Source organism: Delphinapterus leucas, chromosome 1 (assembly GCF_059928025.1).
Source record: "Delphinapterus leucas isolate spDelLeu-1000000601 "Yukka" chromosome 1, BTC_Dleu_Yukka2, whole genome shotgun sequence".
Taxonomy (NCBI): domain Eukaryota; kingdom Metazoa; phylum Chordata; class Mammalia; order Artiodactyla; family Monodontidae; genus Delphinapterus; species Delphinapterus leucas.
The window spans coordinates 29166441-29191231 of record NC_143129.1 but is presented as its reverse complement, the minus strand read 5'-3'; the positions used below and the strand labels follow the sequence as shown (position 1 = coordinate 29191231).

General features: G+C 36.5%; 1 protein-coding gene across 2 annotated transcripts in view; it reads left to right on the top strand.

The window, feature by feature from the left end:
- The window catches only part of LIN9 (lin-9 DREAM MuvB core complex component), a 105958-nt gene that overhangs the window by 66141 nt on the left and 15026 nt on the right, over nt 1-24791 (top strand). For both annotated transcript variants that reach the window (XM_089907340.1, XM_030761752.2), the window contains 4 exons: nt 7-140; nt 1739-1858; nt 2713-2814; nt 6577-6657. In XM_089907340.1, coding sequence (XP_089763466.1) covers nt 7-140; nt 1739-1858; nt 2713-2814; nt 6577-6657 — 437 coding nt within the window. The remainder of the gene's footprint in view (nt 1-6; nt 141-1738; nt 1859-2712; nt 2815-6576; nt 6658-24791) is intronic.

Sequence of the window (24791 nt, the reverse complement as noted above, 5' to 3'; positions counted from 1 at the left end):
TTTCAGCACGATTACGTGGTGTTCATGATGGTCTGTTCACTGGACAGATAGATGCTGTGGATACTCTTAATGCTACTTATAGAGTAACTTTTGATAGAGCAGGGCTTGGAACTCATACTATCCCTGACTATGAAGTTCTTGTAAGTATTGTTTCATAATACACGTGTTTTATGCCTATTAAATATGTGTTGTAGAGTTTTCTTAGGGGTTGTATTTATGATAGAATCAAAATTTCACGTCACAGAGGAAGAGATCTTTAGGGGTTTCCAGCCCTGCTTACTAGACTCCTGGAGCAGAACTAAAGTCTTCCACATTTTCCAGAAGCTAGCATCTGTCTGCCTAATTTAGTGTGACACAACTGATCACTCTTGACTAATCTTAGGGAATAAGCTACACAACACTTTCATTTCAGCTGTTGGTATAGTCCTCTTGCAAAATGACTTTAAAAGTATGTTAACATCTTGGACTTCAAAATATATATATATATATATTTCTTTTTTTCTTTTTTTTTTTTTTTTTTTGCGGTACACGGGCCTCTCACTGTTGTGACCTCTCCCGCCGCGGAGCACAGGCTCCAGACGCGCAGGCTTAGCGGCCATGGCTCACGGGCTTAGCCGCTCCGTGGCATGTGGGATCCTCCCGGACCGGGGCACGAACCCGTGTCCCCTGCATCGGCAGGCGGACTCTCAACCACTGCGCCACCAGGGAAGCCCCTAAAATATATATTTTTATATGTTCCTATTTTATCCTCAGAGTATGCAGGGTGGTTGTTAATTACCCCCACTTTTTGCATGATGAAATTGAGACATAAGTACGTTAGGTAATTTATTCAAGGCTTTCAAGCTGGATTCTTGCCCTATTGAGACTGGAATCCACATCTTTTGAACTTCTGATATAGTCCATTAAACTACTGGACCATTATTTCATGATCATGCTTGATTTAGCAATGTCATGGAAATTATATACCTTTCTAATAAGTTAAAATATAAAGGATAAATATAACTCTAATAGTTTTTTTTAATGAGTAATGAACTTTTTATAACAAAACTGTTTGCCTCTAAGCATTATGGAAATTAAATTGTTCACATTTAGCCTCCCCTTTTTCCATTTCTTTGTTATAAACTTGATTTTTAAGGGTTGTGAACTTACAGTTAAAAATCAAAATTACTTTATCTCCTTAGTGCAAAAATAGAAGAATCTTTTTTTTCTGATCTATACTTTTTAAAAAACTGTGACTCTCTGCTTATTGTAAGGGTTTCCTTATCAAATGTACTTTTAGAGAGGAGTAGGAGAGAAAGGAAATTTGGACTAAATATAGAGCAAGGTATACCAATCTTAGTTTTTTTCATTAAAGGAGGAAATCTTTAAACCTCCCATTTCAAAAAAGAAAAATTACTTTTCTGTTTCATTAATGTAATTTCCTTTATGAGATCACCCAAACATTTCTCCCTGGCCAGATAAGAATTGCCTTTAATTACAGTGGGTAATATTCAGATAGTCTTTAACACAGAGACAACCAAGGGTGGCCATAGATCGCTTTCCTTTCTTTCAGTAGATCACTTTCTTCTGTTTTATGAATTCAACCTCTTAGTAACAGAGTAGTATCCATACTCTGACTTAAGTTCTAGCCCTTTGATCTTTGTAGGTTAATATATTTTATGATAAAATAGAACTGTTATAAAGCTAAAATGATTGGTAAAGTTCTTCAAGTTTTGGGGACTATTTTCTTTTCCCAAAGAGTAATGAGCCTCATGAGACGATGCCTATTGCTGCCTTTGGACAAAAACAGCGACCTTCTCGATTTTTTATGACTCCACCACGGTTACATTATACTCCTCCTCTCCAGTCACCAATTACAGTAAGTAATATTTTTTAGATGTCACCAGTAGTTTAAATGATTATTATGAATGTAAACTATGTTCTTATGAAATACACATCTATTACAATAACTTCAGGGGTGCCCACATTATTTTGAGTTATCAGATATTAAATAAAAAGTTAATAAAGTAAATAAAATAGTTGCTTCAACTCTGGAAATATTTTCCTTTTTGTAGGATTTTTAATAGAGTAGTAATTATAATAGAATTTGTTCTTTATTTAAGAATAAGGTACTTCCTTCCTACTGTATAGCACAGAGAACTATATTCAATATCCTGTGATAAACCGTAATGGAAAAGAATATGAAAAAAAAAGTATATATATGCATAACTGAATCACTTTGCTGTACAGCAGAAATTAGCACAACATTGTAAATCAACTATACTTCAATAAAAGAAATTTTTTAAAAAATAAGATACTTCTGGGACCTCCCTCGTGGCACAGTGGTTAAGAATCCACCTGCCAATGCAGGGGACGCAGGTTCATTCCCTGGTCTGGGAAGATCCCACACACCACGGAGCACCTAAGCCCGTGCACCACAACTACTGAGCCTGCGCTCTAGAGCTGGTGAGCCACAGCTACTGAGCGCGCATGCCACAACTACTGAAGCCCGCACACCTAGGGCCTGTGCTCCGCAGCAAGAGAAGCCACCACAATGAGAAGCCTGCATACCACAACGAAGAGCAACCCCCGCTTGCCGCAACTAGAGAAAGCCTGCACACAGCAACGAAGACCCAACACAGCCAAAAATAAATAAATTAATTAATTAGTTAAAAAAATAGATACTTCCTTTTGAAAAGTCAATGGTTAAATAATTCCCTTTTATTCCCACAGGATAATGACCCCTTATTAGGACAGTCACCTTGGAGAAGTAAAATTTCTGGCTCTGACACAGAAACGTTAGGTGGTTTTCCAGTAGAGTTCCTTATCCAAGTGGTAAGAATTGCTCTGAATATTTCGGTTATTTGTTTAAAAAACTCAATGACTTTTGTGTTATTAAAGTTGAAAATTTTTCTAGGACCAAATATTTTTATACTTTTAAAAATCATTGTGTTAGTTTTAAGAACTCTGTTATTTTCCAACAAGCTTGAAAATAAGTTATAACAGCAAAAAAAGACTTACAGATCTATTTTTGTTGGGCTTTTCTTGGGTTTGGTTCTTATTATTTTTCTGTGTTAAGGACTCTAACCTTCTAGTATATGCTCTGTGAAACTGAATGGTTAACTGTTCATAAATTGTATAAGTATAAAGGTTTTTATTTAGTAACCTCAGTGCATCCTGCCATTATCAGTGACCTCAGCAATTGTGATGTGTTGGCCAGCTCTCTGGTTAGGAGGAACTTTATTTCTTTTCTGAGACTAGGAATAGCTATTCATTTGCTAAGTACTTATTGATTAGGCACAAAGAAATCTAAGGCTAAATCGAAACAAGTATAGAATTATTATATAGAACAATTTTCTTGAATAGCCTGACTCAAGAATGTAATGCACTGTTTGTTTTGAAAATTAGATTAAATAAATTATTTAGTTTGTTTTTTTATCAGTAATTTAATGTTTTATTTTCTTTTATTTAGTTTGAATCATAGTCTAATAATGTTTGATTTGTTTCTTTTCTTTTTGTTTGAAAAGAAAAACTACTTGGCTTGGGATAGAGTCTTTATAAATAAAAACGTTTATAGCGTAATCCATTAAAATATTCACAGTGTTACCTTTTACAATTAATGTTATTTTGAGGAAAAGTCTTGTCATTTGTGTGTATGTGTATAGCATTTTTTATTCCTTAGTTGTATGTTGTTAATTATCCTTGGAATACAGAATTACACCTTTTAACTTCCAAAGGTAGATAAGATACTTTTATATGAAAAGTTAAAAATATGAAAAGAGCCAAGGCTTATCATTTTCACACATAGGACACTTCTGTTTTAAAGAAATTCTTTCTTTTAAATAGTGGAAGTAAAAACAGAGCTAATATGTCATATATGGGCAAGTGTGTGTAGGGGGAGATGGGGGGAAGAACGGGGGTCAGGGAGTGGGAGAGAGGGGCTGCGGGGGTGGGGGAGAGAGAGAGAGAGAGAGAGAGATCCATCGATACACCAGCAGAGGGAGTCAGAGGCTAAATACTAGTACGCTACTTCTAAAGTATTGATGTTTTTATTGATGCTTAGATGTTTGATTGCAGTGCTTAATTTTAACTTCAAAATCTACGTGTAAAAGCCTAGTTAAAACACTGCTTTCATTTTTTAAGCTATCTAGCAGATAAAAATAAAGGTCCTTTTATGTACTTGTCTTTTGTAATATGTAAAGTTTTATGAAACTCAGATTTCCTCTTGTTAAGCTGTGAGATATGTTTTTGTCTTTTTCTATTACTGTTTTCTTTCTTATAACAAAATAAACATAATTTTTTGCAAGTTTTATAATTCATAGTTTACAATGAATTTTCTTAGTGAGGAAACTTTTTCTTTCCTGGGGTTAGGGATTTTGAGGAATCTAAAAGACTGATCCACTTCTTAGAGAGGACTCAGTTTTGAAAAGAATGAAAAGGAAACAGCGTGATTTTCTATCAAAAACAAGCAAGAAGGGTCTTCCCTGGTGGCGCAGTGGTTAAGAGTCCGCCTGTCAATGCAGGGGACACGGGTTCGAGCCGTGATCCGGGAATATCCCACATGCCGCAGAACAGCTAAGCCCGTGCACCACAACTACTGAGCCTGTGCTCTAGAGCCTGTGAGCCACAACTACTGAGCCCGTGAGCTACAACTACTGAAGCCTGAGCACCTAGAGCCTGTGCTCCACAACAAAGAGAAGCTACCACAATGAGAAGCCCACGCACCGCAACAATGAGTAGCCCCGCTCACCACAACTAGAGAAAGCCCGCACACAGCAACGAAGACCCAAGGCAGCCAAAAATTAATTAATTAATTTTTAAAAAAAGAAGAAACACAGAACTGAAAATGGGAGAGAGACTGTTGCCGTCATCCCATCTTTTACTGCTTCTAACTCTGAAGAATCACACAAATTTCCATAAAACCCCAACAACTAGAGACAGGGCACCAGTCCAGAGCTCTGGAGATACTAATGAGGGTCTGTGTGAATAAGTATGTAACATATCTCACCAGGCTCTCCCTCTGCCTGTATCAACTTAGGTCAAGTTTTTAGATTTTTTTTAATTATCAAAAATTTAATGCATATAAAATCAGACAGGGGACTTCCCTGGTGGCACAGTGGTTAAGAATCCACCTGTCAATGCAGGGTTCACGGGCTCGAGCCCTGGTCCGGGAAGATCCCACATGTCACAGAGCAGCTAAGCCTGTGCACCACAACTACTGAGCCTGTGCTCTAGAGCCCGTGAGCCACATCTACTGAGCCCACGTGCCACAACTACTGAAGCCCGTGCTCCACAACTAGAGAAGCCACCTCAATGAGAAGCCTGTGCACTGCAACGAAGAGCAGCCCCCACTCGCCACAGCTAGAGAAAGCCCGTGTGTAACAACAAAGACCCAACACAGAAATAAATAAAATTAATTAATTAATTAAAAAAGAAAAAAGCAGACAGTTGTATAATGCACCTCTAGGTACCCATTATCTAGCTATAACAGTTATCAACAACTCCTGGCCAGTTCAGTTTCAGCTATACTCCCACCCACATTCTCTGTTTTGAGAAATCAGATGTCATATCATTTATCTGTAAATATTTCATTATATATCTTTAAGTGGTAAGGGCCCTTTTTTTTAAGAGACATAACTATATTATCATTATTACCTCTAAAAAGTTAACAAAAAAGTCTTAATATCATCACATATCCAGTCAGCATTCCAGTTCTCCAGTTGTCTCTTAAATGTTGACTGTACTTTTTCCCCATTAACTTATTTGTTGAAGAAACTAGATTATTTGTCCATAGAGCCTCCCACAGTCTGGATTTTGCTGACTGAATCCTTGTGATAACATCCAACATATTCTTTTGTCTTTTATATTTCATGTAAATTGCTCATTGAATATAAAGGTTTGATTTGATTTGGGTTTTTTATTTGATTGGTGTACTTGTTTTTATGTGACTACTTATATGTGTGGTTTTGTGTTCTAATAGGATACCCATATTATTTTATCTCTTTTTTTATATAATGTTGGCTGGTACTAATTATCAATGCGTAGGTCAATTCATTCATTAGGATTGCAAAATGGTGCTATTCTTGTTCTTTGTTTAGTAGCTGAAATAGTTCTATAAGGAAAAACTTCCCCTAATCTATTATTTGGTTACCTAATGGCATATAGTTTGTATAGTATAGGCAGGATAAATGCTTGACTCTTTGTCTTTGTTTTCCAGTTTATGAGTATGGTCACTAGTATTCTCCAACAATGGTTAATTTTGTTTAAGTATCAGTCTGAACTCATGGATTTTAATGTATTTGTGCTTCAGTTAACTGTAGTTATTATTATGATTGGTCCACACATTGTTCCATATTGGACCAGTGAAAGCTTATTCAGGTTGACTCCTTAATCGTTTTGACATATCCTGGTTATAGTGGATTTTAAAATATCTTCTTCTCAGGCAGTCTGACTTATAAAATAGTGTCTGTGCTATATTTATATTGAAACACTAAAATCTGCTAAAATATCTTGGTGAAAACTTAGAAATTTGACATCTACATGATATACTTAAGCGCCTGTGTTTATGCCAAAACATCTCTTCTTCATTGTCTATAGACCAGATTATCAAAAATTCTCATGATTAAAAAGGAGCATATCAAGAAATTAAGGGAAATGAACACAGAAGCAGAAAAACTGGTAAGGATATTTTTTTTTTCTTTGTCTCATTTTAAAATGGTGGGCAGCTTCTATATCTAAAGATTTTAAAATATTTTGTGGAAGAAAACCTTGAGATAAATGTTAATTTTAAATCCTGATTTGCTCTCTCTATCTCTTGTTATACTGAACATACGCTAAGTAAATTAGCAATGCAATACAGTTCATTACCCCAGACCTCCTTATGCCATTGAATAGGATTAATGGATATAAGGTTCTTTGACAGTTTGCGTGAGTGTAGAATTCCTAGCATTGGTCCCTCTGACTAAGGAAGTCATATTAGCAGAGGTTATTAAAAGTGATTCAGAATAAATAAATCAGGAAATACATAGGCTGGTATCTTCAGGTTATCTTGATGGAGCTTATATCCTATTTTATTAATCTAATGAGTACAAAAATATGAGTCAATTTTATTCATAGGAGAGAATTATCAGAGTTTCTTAAAATGTAGAAAATACTAAGGAAGTTTTTTAATTGTATTGAAAGTCATAACTTGCTTGTGGATTTATAGGATGGTGAATAGATTTTATCTCAGGTACCATCTCCAGTTGATTGAAAATGGTTGCAAGGATGTATGAAAGTAAGAGAGAGCTCAGTGATTGGGCTTGGGGGCCGAGGGCTGTAGCTAATTACCAATGTCTGTCATGAATGCAGGAATAGGGAGTTGTCGTAACATTAGTCATCTCTTGTATGGAATGGTGTGAGGGGTAGGTGTGGGTAAATAGCTGGACAAGTAGTTACCTAACTGAATGAGGAACAATCCTTTTAGGGTTATGGAATTTTTTTTATCTGAACATGACTTTGAATTATCTAATTTGAACCCATCATTTTTATGGAATTGAAAACTGAAGACCAACGATATCAAGGGATTTTGGACTAAGATTATGCTGCTATTTAGTAGTACAGGTACCAGAACAGGCTTCTTAGTTCCAGTTTAACTCATTTAGGCATGATATAAAATTAGTATTGTCAGATACACAGGCTATCAAAGATTGAAAAAAAATAGCCGTAACATATTGCCATTATATATCCTAAATGTAAAAATATTATGTGTTTGCTTCTTTCCTACTGGACTCTAATTCTTATCTTGGTTTCCATCAGTTCTACTTCTACCCTTTATTCTATGCCTTTTCAATGCTCCCCCACTACATTTCCTCTGATCATTTTATCATCTCTCCCACCTTGATGCATAATCAAATTATTTAACTTTCATATCACTAGCTAGGACTTTTCCCTGTATCTAGGTTTCACACCTTAAAGTACTGGACTTGCCTTAGCCTAGTTAGCGTTACGTACTTTTTAAAAAAGGCCTGTTCTGATGTTGGTTTGACTTCTTGGTATGTGAGATCTCTGTAGAAATCTAACTGGCTTGATAGGCTGTATAATTTATTTATGATTAGAAATAATTACCATTATAAAAATTGAAATGCTGTAAAACTATTTAGTATATGGTATAAATATGTTTTTATGCTTATCATATGGATTTCTTCTTCTATGCATATACTTTCATATGTTTTGTTTTTTGAAGTACAGTTGATTTACAGTTTTGTCTTAGTTTCAGGTATACAGCATATTGATTTAGTATTTTTGTCAGATTGTATTCCGTTATAGGTTATTACAAGATACTGGGCATAATTCCCAGTGCTATACAGTGTATTCTTGTTGCTTATCTACTTTTTATATGATAATTTGTATCTGTTAATCCCATGTCCCTAATTTATCCCTTCCTGCTTTCCTCTCCCCTTTGGTAACCACTAGTTTGTTTTCTATATCTGTGAGTCTGTTTCTGTTTTGCATACACATTCATTTGTACTGCATTTTAGATTCCACATATAAGTGATATTATACAGTATTTGTCTTCCTCTGTCTGACTTATTTCACTAAGCATAACATTCTCTAGGTCCATCCATGTCTCTGCAAATGGCTTTTTTTCATTGTTTTTTATGACCAACTAATACTCCATTTGTGGAGTATTTACATGCCCACCAATTTACATGCCCACCAACAGTGTATAAGGGTTCCCTTTTCTCCACATCCTCTCTAACATTTGTCTTTTGTAGACTTTTTGATGATAACCATTCTGACCGGTGTGATGTGATACCTCATTGTGGTTTTGATTTGCATTTCTCTAATAATTAGTGATGTTGAGCATCTTTTCATGTGCCTCTTAGCCATCTGCATGTCTTCTTTGGGAAAATGTCTATTCAGATCCTATGCCCACTTATGGATTGAATTGTTTGCTTGTTTTTTTTGATACTGAGTTGTATGAGCTGTTCATATATTTTGGATATGAACCCCTTGTCAGCCGCATCATTTGCCAATATTTTCTTCCATTCCATAGTTCATCTTTTTCTTTTGTCAGTGGTTTCTTTTGCTATGCAAATCTTTAAGTTTAATTAGGCCCCATTTGTTTATTTTTGCTCTTATTTCTTTCACCTTAGGAGGCTGATCTAAGAAAATATTGCTACAATTTCTGTCAAAGAGTGCTCTGCCTCTGTTCTCTTCTAGGAGTGTTATGGTTTTGGGGCTTACATTTAAACTGTTTTGAGGGTTTGTTTTGTTTTGTTTTGTTTTTGTGTATATGGTGTGAAAGGGAATGTTCTACTCTTACTGTTTTACATGTGGCTGTCCATTTTCCTAGCACCACTTGTTGAAGACACTATCTTTTCTCCGTTGTATAGGCTTACCTCTTTTGTCGTAGATTAATTTATCGCAGGTGCTTGGGTTTATTTCTGGACTGTATTCTGTTCCGTTGATCTATGTGTCTATTTTTGTGCCAATACCATGCAGTTCTGCTTACTATAGTTTAGTATAGTGTGACATCTGGGAGGGTTATACATCCAGCTTTGTTCCTTTTTCTCAGGATTGCTCTGGCAATTAAGGGTCTTTTGTGACTTCATATAAATTTTAGGATAATTTGTTCTAGTTCTGTGAAAAATGTCCTAGGTATTTTGATAGGGATTGCATTAAATCTGTAGATTGATTTGGCTAATATGTCCATTTTAATAATGTTAATTCTTCCAACCCAGTAGCACAGAATATTTTTCCATTTCTTCGAATCATCTTCCTCAATGTTTTATAGTTTTCAGAGTATAGGTCTTTCACCCCCTTGGTGAAGTTTATTCCTAGAGTTTGTTTGTTTGTTTTTGGTGCAATTTTAAACAGGATCGTTTTTTACTTTCTCTTTCTGATATTTCATTATTAGTGTATAGAACTGCAGCATATTTCTGTATATTAGTCTTGTATCCTGCAGCCTTTCTGAATTCATCTATTAGTTCTAATAGTTTTTGGGCCTAGACTTTAGGGTTCTCTATAGAGTATCATGTCATCTGCAGATAATAACAGTTTTAGCTCTTCACTTGCAATTTGTGTACCTTTTATTTCTTTTTGTTTTTGATTGCTGTGTCTAGGACTTCCAGTACTATTTCCTGAATTTAGCGGGAAGGCTTTCAGCATTTCACTTTTGAGTATTATGTTGGCTGTGGGTTTGTCGTATATGTTGAGATTTGTTCCCTCTATACCCACTTTGATGAACATTTTTATCATGAATGGATGTTGAATTTCTCAAATGCATTTTCTGCGTCTGTTGAGATAATCATGTGATTTTCATCTTTTGTTTGTTTAAGTGGTATGTCACATTGGCTAATTTGCGTATGTTGAACCATCCTTGTGACCCTGGGATAAATCCAACTTGATCATGATGTATGCTCCATTTTATGCATCATTGGATTAGGTTTGCTTATATTTTGTTGAGGATTTTTGCATCTCTATTAAACAAAGTTATTGGCCTGTAATTTTCCTTTTTTGTAGAGTCTTTGTGTGATTTTGGTATCAGGGTAATGGTGGGGCCTCATAAAATGAATTTGGGAGCATTCCCCCCTCTTCAGATTTTTGGAATAGTTTGAGAAGGATAGGTATAAGTTCTTCTTTACATGTTTGGTTGTCTGGTCCTGGACTTTTGTTTGCTGGGAGTATTTTAATTGTAGATTCAATTTCACTCCTAGTGATCAGTCTTCAAATTATCTGTTTCTTCTTGACTCAGTCTTGGCAAGCTGTATCTTTCTAGAAATTTGTCTATGTCATCTAGGTTATCCAGTTTGTTGGCATATAACTATTCATAGTATTCTCTGTCATTTTGTTTGTTTGTTTCTCTGTAGTAGTGTATTTATTTGGGTCCTCTCTCTTTTCTTCTTGATGAGACCCTGGCTAAAGTTTATCAATTTTATTTGTCTTTATAAATAACCAGGTCTTGGTTTCATTGATCTTCTCTGTTGATTTTTTGGTCTCTATTTTATTTATTCTCTCTGATCTTTTTTATTTCCTTCCTTCTGCTGACTTTGGACTTTGTTTTTCTTTTTCTAATTCTTTTAGGTGGTATGTTAGGTTGTTTATTTGAGATTTTTCTTATTCTTGAGGAAGGCCTATATCACTATGAACTTCTCTCTTAGAACTATTTTTGCTGCATCCCGTAGATTTTGGAAAACTGTGTTTTCATCTTCATTTGTCCTGAGGTATTTTCTAATTTCCTTTTTGATTTCATCATTGACCCTTTTTTTTTTTTTTTTAGTAGCATATTGTTTAGTCTCAGTGTGTTTGTTCTTTCCTGGTTTTCTTTCTGTAGTTCATTTATAGTTTCATACTGTTGTGCTTGGGACAAATGCTTGATATAATTTCTATCCTCTTACATTTCTTGAGACTTGTTTTGTGACCTAGTATGTGATCTATCCTGGAGAACGTTCCATGTGCCCTTGAAAAGAATGTATATGTATTCTGCTCTTTTTGGATGTTATTTCCTGTAGCTATCAATTAAGTCCAACTGGTCTAATGTGTCAATTAAGACTACTGTTTCCCTGTTGATTTTCTGTCTGGATTATCTGTCCATCGATGTAAATGGGGTGTTAAAGTCCCCTACTGTTATTATATTTTTGTCAATTTCTCCCTTTATGTCTGTTAATATTTGCTTTATATATTTAGGTGCGCCTATATTAGGTGCATGTATGTTCACAAATGTTATATCCTGTCTTGTTTTGATCCCTTTATCATTATATAATGCCCTTTGCTACCTTTTGTTATAACCTTTGAAAGTCTATTTGTCTGATATGAGTATTGCTGCCCCTGCTTTCTTGTCATTTTTGTTTGCATGAAATATTTTTTTATCCACTCACTTTCAGTCTGTATGTGTCTTTTACCCTGAAGTGAGTTTATTAGGCAGTTTATTGAAGGGTTTTGTTTTTTTAATCCAGTCAGCCACGCTGTCTTTTGGAGAGTTTAGTCCATTGGCATTTAAAATAATTATTGATAAGTATGTACTCATTGCCATTTTAATCCTTGTTTTCCAGTTGTTTTTGTAGTTCTTCTTCATTCATTTCTTCTTTTTATTTCTCCTATACTGGTTTGATGATTTTCTTTTTTAGTATGCTTGAGTTCCTTTCTTTTTGGTTTTTGTGTATCTACTGTAGGTTTTTGATTTGTAGTTACAATGGGGTTCATATATATTGACCTATAATTATGTCTACTTGCTTTAAACTGATAAACATTTAAGTTCAAACACATTCTGAAAAGTTCTACAGTTTTCACTCCCCTCCTTCATATATATATATATATAATATAATATATATAATATATAAATACATATATATTTTTTTTTTCCCCACACACACACTGCACGGGTTGTGGGATCTTAGTACCCTGACCAGGGATCAAACCTGGGGCCCTGGCAGTGAGAGCACCGAGTCCTAACCACTGGACCACCAGGGAATTCCCCTTCATATGTTGTTTTTTGATGTCATATTTTACATTCATGCTTATCCCTTTACTGTTTATTGTAGTTATAGTTGCTTTTATAATTTCTTTTTTTTTAATCTAGGTACTGTCTTATTTAAGTGATCTTCAATCCTTACTATTTGCCTTTTCTATTGGGATTTCCCCTTTCCTATAGACTGTTAACTTCTTTTCCATTTAGAGAAGACCCTCCAACATTTCTTTTAGGCTAGGTTTAGTATTGGTGAATTCTTTTAGTTTTTGCTTGTCTGAGAAGTTCTTTATCTCTCCTTCTATTCTAAATGATAATCTTGCTGGGTAGAGTATCGTAGGTTGCAGGTTTTTCCCTGTTAGGACTTTGAATATATCATGCCACTCCCTTCTGGCCTGCAGAATTTCTGCAGAGAAATCAGTTGATAGGCTTTTAGACATTCCCTTATATATGACTCTGTTTTTCTCTTGCTGCCTTTAGAATTTTCTATTTATCTTTAACTTTTGCCATTTTAATTATGATATGTTTTGGTGTGGGCCTGTTTGGGTTCACCTCGTTTGGGGCCCTATGTGCTTCCTGTACCTGGATATCTGTTTACTTCTTTAGATTTGGGAAATTTCCAGCCGTAATTTCTTTAAATACAGTTTCTCTCTATCTTCTCCTTCTGAAAACCCCATAATGTGAATGTTGGCACGTTTTATATTATCCCAAAGATCTCACATGTTGCTTTTGTTTTTTTTGTTGTTTGTTTGTTTGTTTTTTGGTTTGTTTATTTTCATTTGTCTTTGTGTCTGCTGTTCTGATTGGGTGATTTCCATTATTCTGTCTTCCAGATAACTTATGTGTTCTTCTGTCATTTAGTCTGCTATTCATTGCTTCTAGAGTGCTTTTATCTCAGGAATTGAATGACCTGTTTTTGATTGGGTCTTATTTATAGTTTCTAGTTCCTTGTTAAAATGATCTGTGCTTATAGATCATTTCTCTTAATTCAGTTAGCATTTTTATTACCAAATTTATTTTTTTTTGGCCACACCACGCAAACTAAGATCCCATTCTTGCGGGATCTTAGTTCCCTTACCAGGGATCGAACCTGGGCCCCTGGCAGTGAGAACACCAAGTCCTAACCACTGGACCGCCAGGGAATTCCCATATTACCAAATTGTTTAGTTCATTGTCTGATACACTGATTATCTCTGTTTCATTATTTTTTTTCAGGGGTTTTCTCTTACTTTTTCAATTGAGAGTAATTCCTTTGCCTTTTCATTTTACTTTCTCTGTCTCTGTGAATTTGGGTGAAACAGTTATCTATTGTGGTCTTGAAGGGGTGTTTTTATGTGGGAGTGTCCCTTTGTAGACTGCATGGGCCCAGTGTCTTTGGTTTGAAGGCTGAATTTTATGTGGATGACAGCCACATCTTTCCTGAGGGTGTACTGGCCACTGTCACCTTGATAGGAAGTGTGACTGCTGTTGGAGGAGCTAAAGCCTGCGCAGAGTGCGAGGCAGAACTTCCTCCCTGCTCAGTGGCCATTGCCACCCTGACAGGTCAGAGTCTGTTTCCGAGTTGCTTTGAAAATTATTTTCTAACAAAAATGAAATTATATCATTATATATTAACTTATTTCAGTCTCTTAAAATTTCTGTATTATACCATAATTTAAATAATCTATTAATTGATATTTAAGTTATTTCCATGATTATACTAAAATACTGCTACAGTAAATGTTCTTGTCTGTATAGTTTTGTGCATTTGTTTGTGTCTATTTGTAAGATAAATTCATGGAGTCAGATCTACCCACCACCAGTCCCTCCCATCAGGAAGCTTGCACAAGCCTCTTAGATAGCCTCATCCACCAGAGGGCAGAGAGCAGAAGCAAGAAGAACTACAGTCCTGCAGCCTGTGGAACAAAAACCACATTCACAGAAAGATAGACAAGATGAAAAGGCAGGGGGCTATGTACCAGATGAAGGAACAAGATAAAACCCCAGAAAAACAACTCAATGAAGTGGAGATAGGCAACCTTCCAGAAAAAGAATTCAGAATAATGACAGTAAAGAGGATCCAGGACATCGGAAAAAGAATGGAGGCGAAGATAGAGAAGATGCAAGAAATGTTTAACGAAGACCTGGAAGAATTAAAGAACAAACAAACAGAGATGCACAATACAATAAATGAAATGAAAACTACACTAGAAGGAATCAACAGCAGAATAACTGAGGCAGAAGAACGGATAAGTGACCTGGAAGACAGAATGGTGGAATTCACTGCTGCAGAACAGAATAAAGAAAAAAGAATGAAAAGAAATGAAGACAGCCTAAGAGACCTGTGGGACAACATTAAATGCACCAACATTTGCATTATAGGGGCCCCAGAAGGAGAAGAGAGAGAGAAAGGACCAGAGAAAATACTTGAAGAGATTATAGTCGAAAACGTCCCTAACAAGGGAAAGGAAATAGCCACCGAAGTCCAGGAAGCACAGAGAGTCCCATACAGGATAAACCCAAGGAGAAACACACCGAGACGCATAGTAATCAAATTGGCAAAAGTTAAAGAAAAATTATGGAAAGCAGCAAGGGAAAAATGACAAATAACATACAAGGGAACACCCATAAGGTTAACAGCTGCTTTCTCAGCAGAAACTCTACAAGCCAGAAGGGAGTGGCATGATATACTTAAAGTAATGAAAAGGAAGAACCTACAACCAAGATTACTGTACCATGCAAGGATCTCATTCAGATTCGATGGAGAAATCTAAAGCTTTACAGACAAGCAAAAGCTAAGAGGATTCAGCACCAAACCAGGTCTACAACAAATGCTAAAGGAACTTCTCTAAGTGGGAAACACAAGAGAAGAAAAGGACCTACAAAAACAAACCCAAAACAATTAAGAAAATGGTCATAGGAACATACATATGTATAATTACCTTAAACATGAATGGATTAAATGCTCCAACCAAAAGACACAGGCTTGCTGAATGGATACAAAAACAAGACCCATATATATGCTGTGTACAAGAGACCCACTTCAGACCTAGGCACACATACAAACTGAAAGTGAGGGGATGGAAAAAGATATTCCATGCAAATGGAAATCAAAAGAAAGCTGGAGTAGCTATACTCATATCAGATAAAATAGACTTTAAAATAAAGAATGTTACAAGAGACAAGGAAGGACACTACATAATGATCAAGGGATCAATCCAAGAAGATATAACAATTATAAATATATATGCACACAACATAAGAGCACCTCAATACATAAGGCAACTGCTAACAGCTATAAAAGAGGAAATCGACAGTAACACAGTAATAGTGGGAGACTTTAACACCTCACTTAACACCAATGGACAGATCATCCAAAATGAAAATAAATAAGGAAACAGAAGCTTTAAATGACACAATAGACCAGATAGATTTAATTGATATTTATAGGACATTCCATCCAAAGACAGCAGATTACACTTTCTTCTCAAGTGCGCACGGAGCATTCTCCAGGATAGATCACATCTTGGGTCACAAATCAAGCCTCAGTAAATTTAAGAAAATTGAAATCATATCAAGCATCTTTTCTGACCACAACACTATGAGATTAGAAATCAGTTACAGGGGAAAAAACGTAAAAAACACAAACACATGGAGGATAAACAATATGTTACTAAATAACCAAGAGATCACTGAAGAGATCAAAGAGGAAATCAAAGAATACCTAAAGACAAATGACAATGAAAACACGATGATCCAAAGCCTATGGGATGCAGCAAAAGCAGTTCTAAGAGGGAAGTTTATAGCTATACAAGCCTACCTCAAGAAACAAGAAGAATCTCAAATAAACAATCTAACCTTACACCTAAAGGAACTAGAGAAAGAAGACCAAGCAAAACCCAAAGTTAGCAGAAGGAAAGAAATCATAAAGATCAGAGCAGAAATAAATGAAACAGAAACAAAGACTAAAAGCTGGTTCTTTAAGAAGATGAACAAAATTGATAAACCATTAGCCAGACTCATCAAGAAAAAGAGGGAGAGGACTCAAATCAATAAAATTAGAAATGAAAAAGGAGAAGTTACAACAGACACTGCAGAAATACAAAGCATCCTAAGATACTACTGCAAGCAACTCTATGCCAATAAAATGAGCAACCTGGAAGAAATGGACAAATTTTTAGAAAGGTATAACCTTCCAAGACTGAACCAGGAAGAAATAGAAAATATGAACAGACCAATTACAAGTAATGAAATTGAAACTGTGATTAAAAATCTTCCAACAAACAAAAGTCCAGGACCAGATGGCTTCACAGGTGAATTCTATCAAACATTTAGAGAAGAGCTAACACCCATCCTTCTCAAACTCTTCCAAAAAATTGCAGAGGAAGGAACACTCCCAAACTCATTCTATGAGGCCACCATCACCCTGATACCAAAACCAGACCAAGATACTACAAAAAAAGAAAATTACAGACCAATATCACTGATAAATATAGATGCAAAAATCCTCAACAGAATACTAGCAAACAGAATCAAACAACACATTAAAAGGTTGATACACCACGATCAAGTGGGATTTATCCCAGGGATGCAAGGATTCTTCAATATATGCAAATCAATGTGCACCATATTAACAAATTGAAGAAGAAAAACCATATGATCATCTCAATAGATGCAGAAAAGGCTTTTGACAAAATTCAACACCCATTTATGCTAAAAATTCTCCAGAAAGTGGGCATAGAGGGCACCTACCTCAACATAATAAAGGCCATATACGACAAACCCACAGCAAACATCATTCTCAGTAGTGAAAAACTGAAAGCGTTTCCTCTAAGATCAGGAACAAGGCAAGGATGTCCACTCTCACCACTATTATTCAACATAGTTTTGGAAGTCCCAGCCACGGCAATCAGAGAAGAAAAAGAAATAAAAGGAATACAAATTGGAAAAGAAGAAGTAAAACTATCACTGTTTGCAGATGACATGATGCTATACATAGAGAATCCTAAAAATGCCACCAGAAAGCTACTAGAGCTAATCAATGAATTTGGTAAAGCTGCAGGATACAAAATTAATGCACAGAAATCTCTTGCATTCCTATACACTAATGATGAACAATCTGGAAGAGAAATTAAGGCAACACTCCCATTTACCACTGCAACAAAAAGTATAAAATACCTAGGAAAAAACCTACCTAGGGAGACAAAAGACCTATATGCAGAAAGCTATAAGACACTGATGAAAGAAATTAAAAATGATACCAACAGATGGAGAGATATACCATGTTCTTGGATTGGAAGAATCAATATTGTGAAAATGACTCTACTACCCAAAGCAATCTACAGATTCAATGCAATCCCTATCAAATTACCAATGGCATTTTTTACGGAACTACAACAAAAAATCTTAAAATTTGTATGGAGACACAGAATACCCCAAATAGCCAAAGCAGTCTTCAGGGGAAAAAACGGAGCTGGAAGAATCAGACTCCCTGGCTTCAGACTATACTACAAAGCTACAGTAATCGAGACAATATGGTACTGGCACAAAAACAGAAATATAGATCAATGGAACAAGATAGAAAGCCCAGAGATAAACCCACACCCCTATGGTCAACTAATCTATGATAAAGGAGTCAAGGAACTACAGTGGAGAAGAGACAGTCTCTTCAATAAGTGGTACTGGGAAAAGTGGATGGCTACATATAAGAGAATGAAATTAGAATGCTCCCTAACACCATACACAAAAATAAACTCAAAATGGATTAGAGACCTAAATGTAAGACCAGACACTATAAAACTCTTAGAGGAAAACATAGGAAGAGCACTCTTTGACATAAATCACAGCAAAATCTTTTTTGATCCACCTCCTAGAGTAATGGAAATAAAAACAAAAATAAACAAATGGGACCTAATGAAACTTAAAAGGTTTTGTCACAGCAAAGGAAACCATAAACAAGACGAAAAGACAACCCTCAGAATGGGAGAAAATATTTGCAAACGAATCAACGGACAAAGGATTAATCTCCAAAATATATAAACAGCTCATGCATCTGAATATTAAAAAAACAACCCAATCCAAAAATGGGCAGAAGACCTAAATAGACATTTCTCCAAAGAAGACATACAGACGGCCACGAAGCCCATGAAAAGCTGCTCAACATCACTAATTATTAGAGAAATGCAAATCAAAACTACAATGAGGTATCACCTCACACCAGTTAGAATGGGCATCATCAGAAAATCTACAAACAACAAATGCTGGAGAGGGTGTGGAGAAAACGGAACCCTCTTGCACTGTTGGTGGGAATGTAAATTGATACAGCCACTATGGAGAACAGTATGGAGGTTCCTTAACTAAAAATAGAATTATCATATGATCCAGCAATCCCACTACTGGACATATACCCAGAGAAAACCATAATTCAAAAAGACACATGCACCTCAATGTTCATTGCAGCACTATTTACTATAGCCAGGTCATGGAAGCAACCTAAATGCCCATTGACAGATGAATGGATAAAGAAGGTGTGGTATGTATTTACAATGGAATATTACTCAGCCATAAAAAGGAATGAAATTGGGTCATTGTTCAGACGTGGGTGGATGTAGAGACTGTCATACAGAGTGAAGTAAGTCAGAAAGAGGAAAACAAATATCGTATATTAATGCATATATGTGGAACCTAGAAAAATGGTACAGATGAAACGGTTTGCAGGGCAGAAATTGAGACACAGATGTGGAGAACAAATGTATGGACACCAAGGGGGGAAAGCAGCGGGGTGGTGGTGGTGGTGATGTGATGAATTGGGTGATTGGGATTGACATATATACACTGATGTGTATAAAATTGATGACTAATAAGAACCTGCTGTATAAAAAAATAAAATAAAATTTAAAAATTAAAAAAATAGATAAATTCTTAGAAAGTACAATGGCAGGGTCAAAATGTATGAGCATTTTAAAGATTTAATTATACTTCTGATTTAGGATGGTAGGCTGAACATGTGTTTTCTTCCTATCCCTTACAATTCCATGCAAAATAAGAAGTACAAAAAAAAGTAGATAGAATACATGGAAACAGACTGCTTAAAAATGTCTGAAAGATTTTTAAAATTTTTCTTATATGTTGTTGGATGAAATAAAAACCTTGGCTAAAAGAGTCTGCATGTTGGAACCTTGAAGAGACACCAGGCCAATAGTTGCAAATATGATAGAGGAATTCAAAAGTGAGATGCAGTACTTTAAATTGAATTCATTCCATTTCTGTTTCCACATTCCCCTCTTCATCCCAATGACAGAATGTAAATGTGATATTTACCCAAGTTAAAGGGAGAGAAAGTAACAGACACTTCTCTAAAGAATTTCAGCATAGTGCATGGGAAAAGTTAATGCTGCTTCTGCTTTTGATAATGGTAGACTAGATAATTTGGATTAGTCTTCCTAATCCAGATAGTTGAGAATAGCTATTTCCTCTGTAATAAAATATGAAAATAAGCTGTTTGAAGAAACTGGAGCATTAATAAGGTATTAAAGAATTATAGGGATAGAATCTAGGAAAAGAAGTAAACTCAGAAGGGGGGACCTGTCATTTAGGATTCCTTTTTCCTTAGGGGCTTCTGCAAGTTGCAGAAAAGGTGGCTGAGAAACTGAGTGGTGTTCTCAAAAGTCTTACAAGGGTGGGGAGGACAAAAATTAGAGTCCAGAGAACTAGCAACGGTTGAGGGAAGCTGGTGAACCTTCCATGTTCTGGGTTGGAACCCCAAAAGTTTACACTGGCCCAGCTTCAAATAATCTTACCTTTGAAATTGAATTAAGATGATTATGGAACACTAGGACCCCAAGCAGCCCACTAGAAGTAAATATAAATCCTCTTAGAGGAATATAATATCATACTAGACCTGAAATTATTTCTACAGTTTTTAACATACAGTATCTAATACTCAATTTTAAATCCCAGACACAATAGGAGACAAGATAACCCTAACAAAAATCAAAAGAAAATATGAACAGTGGGCAAATTACAGAGATTGCTATTCTTAGACATAGATTTTAAATGCTTGTTCTGTTTAAAGAGATGAGACAAAATGGAGAATTTTAGAAGAGAACTGGAAACAACAACAACAAAAAGGACCAAATGAAACTCTAGATATAAACTACAATAATCAAAATTAAGAACTCAGTTGGGGCTTCCCTGGTGGCACAGTGGTTGAGAATCTGCCTGCTAATGCAGGGGACACGGGTTCGAGCCCTGGTCTGGGAGGATCCCACATGCCGTGGAGCAACTAGGCCCGTGAGCCACAACTACTGAGCCTGCACATCTGGAGCCTGTGCTCCGCAACAAGAGAGGCGGCGATAGAGGCCCACGCACCGTGATGAATAGTGGCCCCCGCTTGCCACAACTAGAGAAAGCCCTCTCACAGAAACGAAGACCCAACACAGCAAAAATAAATAAAGTACTAAACTCCTACCCCCAACATCTTAAAAAAAAAAACTCAGTTGGTAGATATAACCACAGCAGATTAGGAACAGCTGAAGAGAGAACTAGTAATTGAAAACAGATCAGAAGAAAATATCCAGACTTAAGCAAGGAGAGAAAGATGGATAGAAAATTCAGAAGAGAGGATAAGATAAATAAGGGATATAGTGGGGAGTCTAATATGTCTACTAGAGTAACAGAAGGAGAAGAGAAAGAGAATGGGACAGAAAGAATATTTTAAGAGCTGAGAACATTCCAACACTGTTGAAAGACAACAGGCCACAAATTCAAGAACCCCCATGAATCCTAATGGGATAAATAAAAAGGTAATGACTCCTAGACGCATCATAGTAAAACTGCTGAAAACCAAACACAAAGTGAAAAGTATTTAAAGTACCCAGAGTAGAATGGAAGAGAGGAAGTACCTTCAAAAGAGTAACAATTTGTTTGACAGGTGACTTCTCCATAGAAACCACAGAGGATGGAAGAGAATGGAATGACATCTTTATAGGGCAGAAACAAAATTACTGCCAACCTAGTTCTATATCCAGTGAAAATTCCTTTAAGGGTAAAGTTAATATAAGGACATTTGCAGACAAATTATAGAATTTGTTACCAGAATACCTATACTTAAGAAAATAATAAAGGTTTTCTTCAAGCAGGAAAGAAAAACTTATTTTTTTAAGATACTTGAAGTTTCAAAAAGGAATGAAAAACAACAAAAAGGATAAATATGTAGATTAGTCTAAGTGACACCATATAAAATGATAAAATAGTATCTTGTGGCATTTAAAATATAAAGGTTTAAAAGTACAACAGTTGTCTTTTGGTCAGAGTAAGGGGTGTGTATACACATAGACTTTGATAAATCAAGGATGTACATTTTAATCTCTAAGGTACCTATTAAAATAATAGTAAAAGTTGAATAACTACCAAACTAATCAGGGGAAGGTGGGTGAGGGAATGGAACAATAAAATGTTCATTCAGTCTAAGAGAAGGCAAGGAAAGAAAGAAAAAAATGACACCTAACAGGTGGGACATATAGAAGGAAAATAGTAAGATGGTAGATTTAAGTCTAAATATATTGATAAATAGTATTGAGTATAAGTAGACTAAATTTCCTGAATAAAAGGCAAAGATTGCCAGACTGGAAGAAAAACAAAACCCAACTCCTACCATATGATCCAGCAATTCCACTCCTGGTTATATATTCGAAGAAAACAAAAACAATAATTCAAAAAGATACATGCATTCCAATGTTCATAGCAGCATTATTTGCAATAGCCAAGATACAGAAGCAACCTAAGTGTCCATCAACAGATGAATGGATAAAGAAGGTGTAGTCTGTATGTATGTGTGTACACATATACGTGCACGTGTGCACACACACGCACAACGGAATATTACTTGGTGCGCACACGCACAATGGAATATTACTTGGAATATTACATGCCACATGCTGCGGAGCAGCTAAGCCCATGTGCCGCAGCGACTGAGCCTGCGTGCCACAACTACTGAGGCCCGTGTGCCTAGAGCCTGTGCTCTGCAACAACAGAAGCCACCGCAGTGAGAAGCCTGCGCACCACAACAAAGAGTAACCCCCATTCACCACAACTAGAGAAAGCCCGCACACAGCAACGAAGACCCAACATAGCCAAAAATAAAATAAATAAATAATTTTTTTTAAAAAAGAACATAGACTTGAAAAACACAGTTAACAAACTTGATCTCATGAGCATATGTAGACAATTATACCTGCCAACTTCAGGATACCTATTATTTTCAAGCCCACATGGAATATTTACAAAAATTAATTGTAGGGCTTCCCTGGCGGCGCAGTGGTTGAGAGTCCGCCTGCCGATGCAGGGGACGCGGGTTCGTGCCCCGGTCCAGGAAGATCCCACATGCCGTGGAGCGGCTGGGCCCATGAGCCATGGCCACTGAGCCTGCACGTCTGGAGCCTGTGCTCCACAACGGGAGAGGCCACAACAGTGAGAGGCCAGTGTACAGCAAAAAAAAAAAAAAATTAATTGTATGCTGGTCCTAAATCAAATTTCAACAAATTGCAAAGTGATTAGAATTCTCCAGAATAAGTTCTCTGATCACAGTGCAAATAAGCTTAGAAGTTAATAACAAAAGGATACCAAGAAAAAAACTCAGGCTTGAAAATTACAGAATGCAGTGCTAAATAAACCATAGATCAAAGGATGAATTATCAGGAAATAGAAAATGTTTTTAATTTAGTGGTATTGAAAATTATATATCAAAATCTTGGTATGCAGCCATGCCTATTTTAGAATAAAAAACATGTTTAAATTGAAGAAAGACTGGAAAATCAGTAAGTTAAGCATCTATCTCAAGACATTAGAATAAGAACAACAAATTAAATCCAAAGAGAAAAATAATGAAATAGAAAACAAACCTAGGGACTTTCCTGGTAGTACAGTGGTTATTTCTCCTGCCAATGCAGGGGACACAGGTTCGATCCCTGGTCTGGGAAGATCCCACATGCCGCAGAGCAGCTAAGCCCGTGTGCCACAACTACTGAGCCTGTGCTCTAGAGCCTGCGAGTCACAAGTACTGAGCCCGCATGCCACAACTACTGAAGCCCACGTGCCTAGAGCCCATGCTCCACAACAAGAGAAGCCACCGCAATGAGTAGCCTGCTCACCACAACGAAGAGTAGCCCCCGCTCACTGCAACTAGAGAAAGCCCGCTCGCTGCAACTAGAGAAAGCCCGCATGCAGCAACAAAGACCCAACACAGCCAAAAATAAATAAATAATTTTTTTTTAAGAAAAAGGAAAACAAATCTAAAATAGAGAGGACTGGACTCCCCTGGTGGTGCAGTGGTTAAGAATCCACCTGCCAATGCAGGGGACATGGGTTCGAGCCCTGGTCCAGGAAGATCCCACATGCAGCAGAGCAACTAAGCCTGTGCGCCACAACTACTGAGCCTGCGCTCTAGAGCCCGCGAGCCACAACTATGGAAGCCCACGGGCCTAGAGCCCATGCTCTGCAGCAAGAGAAGCCACCACAATGAGAAGCCTGCGCACCGCAACGAAGAGTAGCCCCCGCTCGCCACAACTAGAGAAAAGCCCGCACACAGCAACGAAGACCCAGTGCAGCCAAAAATAAATTAATTTTTTTAAAAAAACGGAAGAAAGAAAGAGGGGACATCACAATATCACCTACAGACATGAATAAGATCTTGAGAGGATACTGTGTTATTGAATTTTGTGTGATTGAATTTTGTCCCCTCCAAATTCAGAAGTTGGTGCCTTAAGCCCAATATGACTGTATTTAGAGATAGGGCCTTTAAGGAGGTAATTTGGGTTAAATGAGGCCATAGGTTGGGGCTCAGATTAATAGGACTGGTGTCCTATAAGAAGAGGGGAAGAGACACCAGAGATTTCTCACGTGTGCACAGAAGGAAGGCCATCTGAGGGCACAATGAGAAAACAGCCATCTACAAGCCAGGAAGAAAGTTCTCATCAGAAACCATCCCTGCCAGCACCTTGATCTTGAACTTACAGCCTTCAGAACTACAAAAAAATTTATTTCTGTTACTTAAGCCACCAGTCCATGGTGTTCTGTTATAGCAGCCTGAGCAGACTAATACATATTATAAACAGCTACCTGTAAATATGTTTGAAAATTGAGATGGAGACAAATTCCTAGCAAAATACAACTTGCTAACATTGAAATAATAAGAACTAGAAAGTCTGAATAAGCCTATCACTACCTTATAAATGAATTTGTAATTTAAAACTTGACCACAAAGATCCTACAACCCCAGATGAATTCTTCCATACCAGTGAATTCAACCAGGTGTTTACCATTACCATCAACTTTCAAAAACTTTTTCTAGAGAATAGGAAAATAACAAGGAGCATTTTCCAATTCA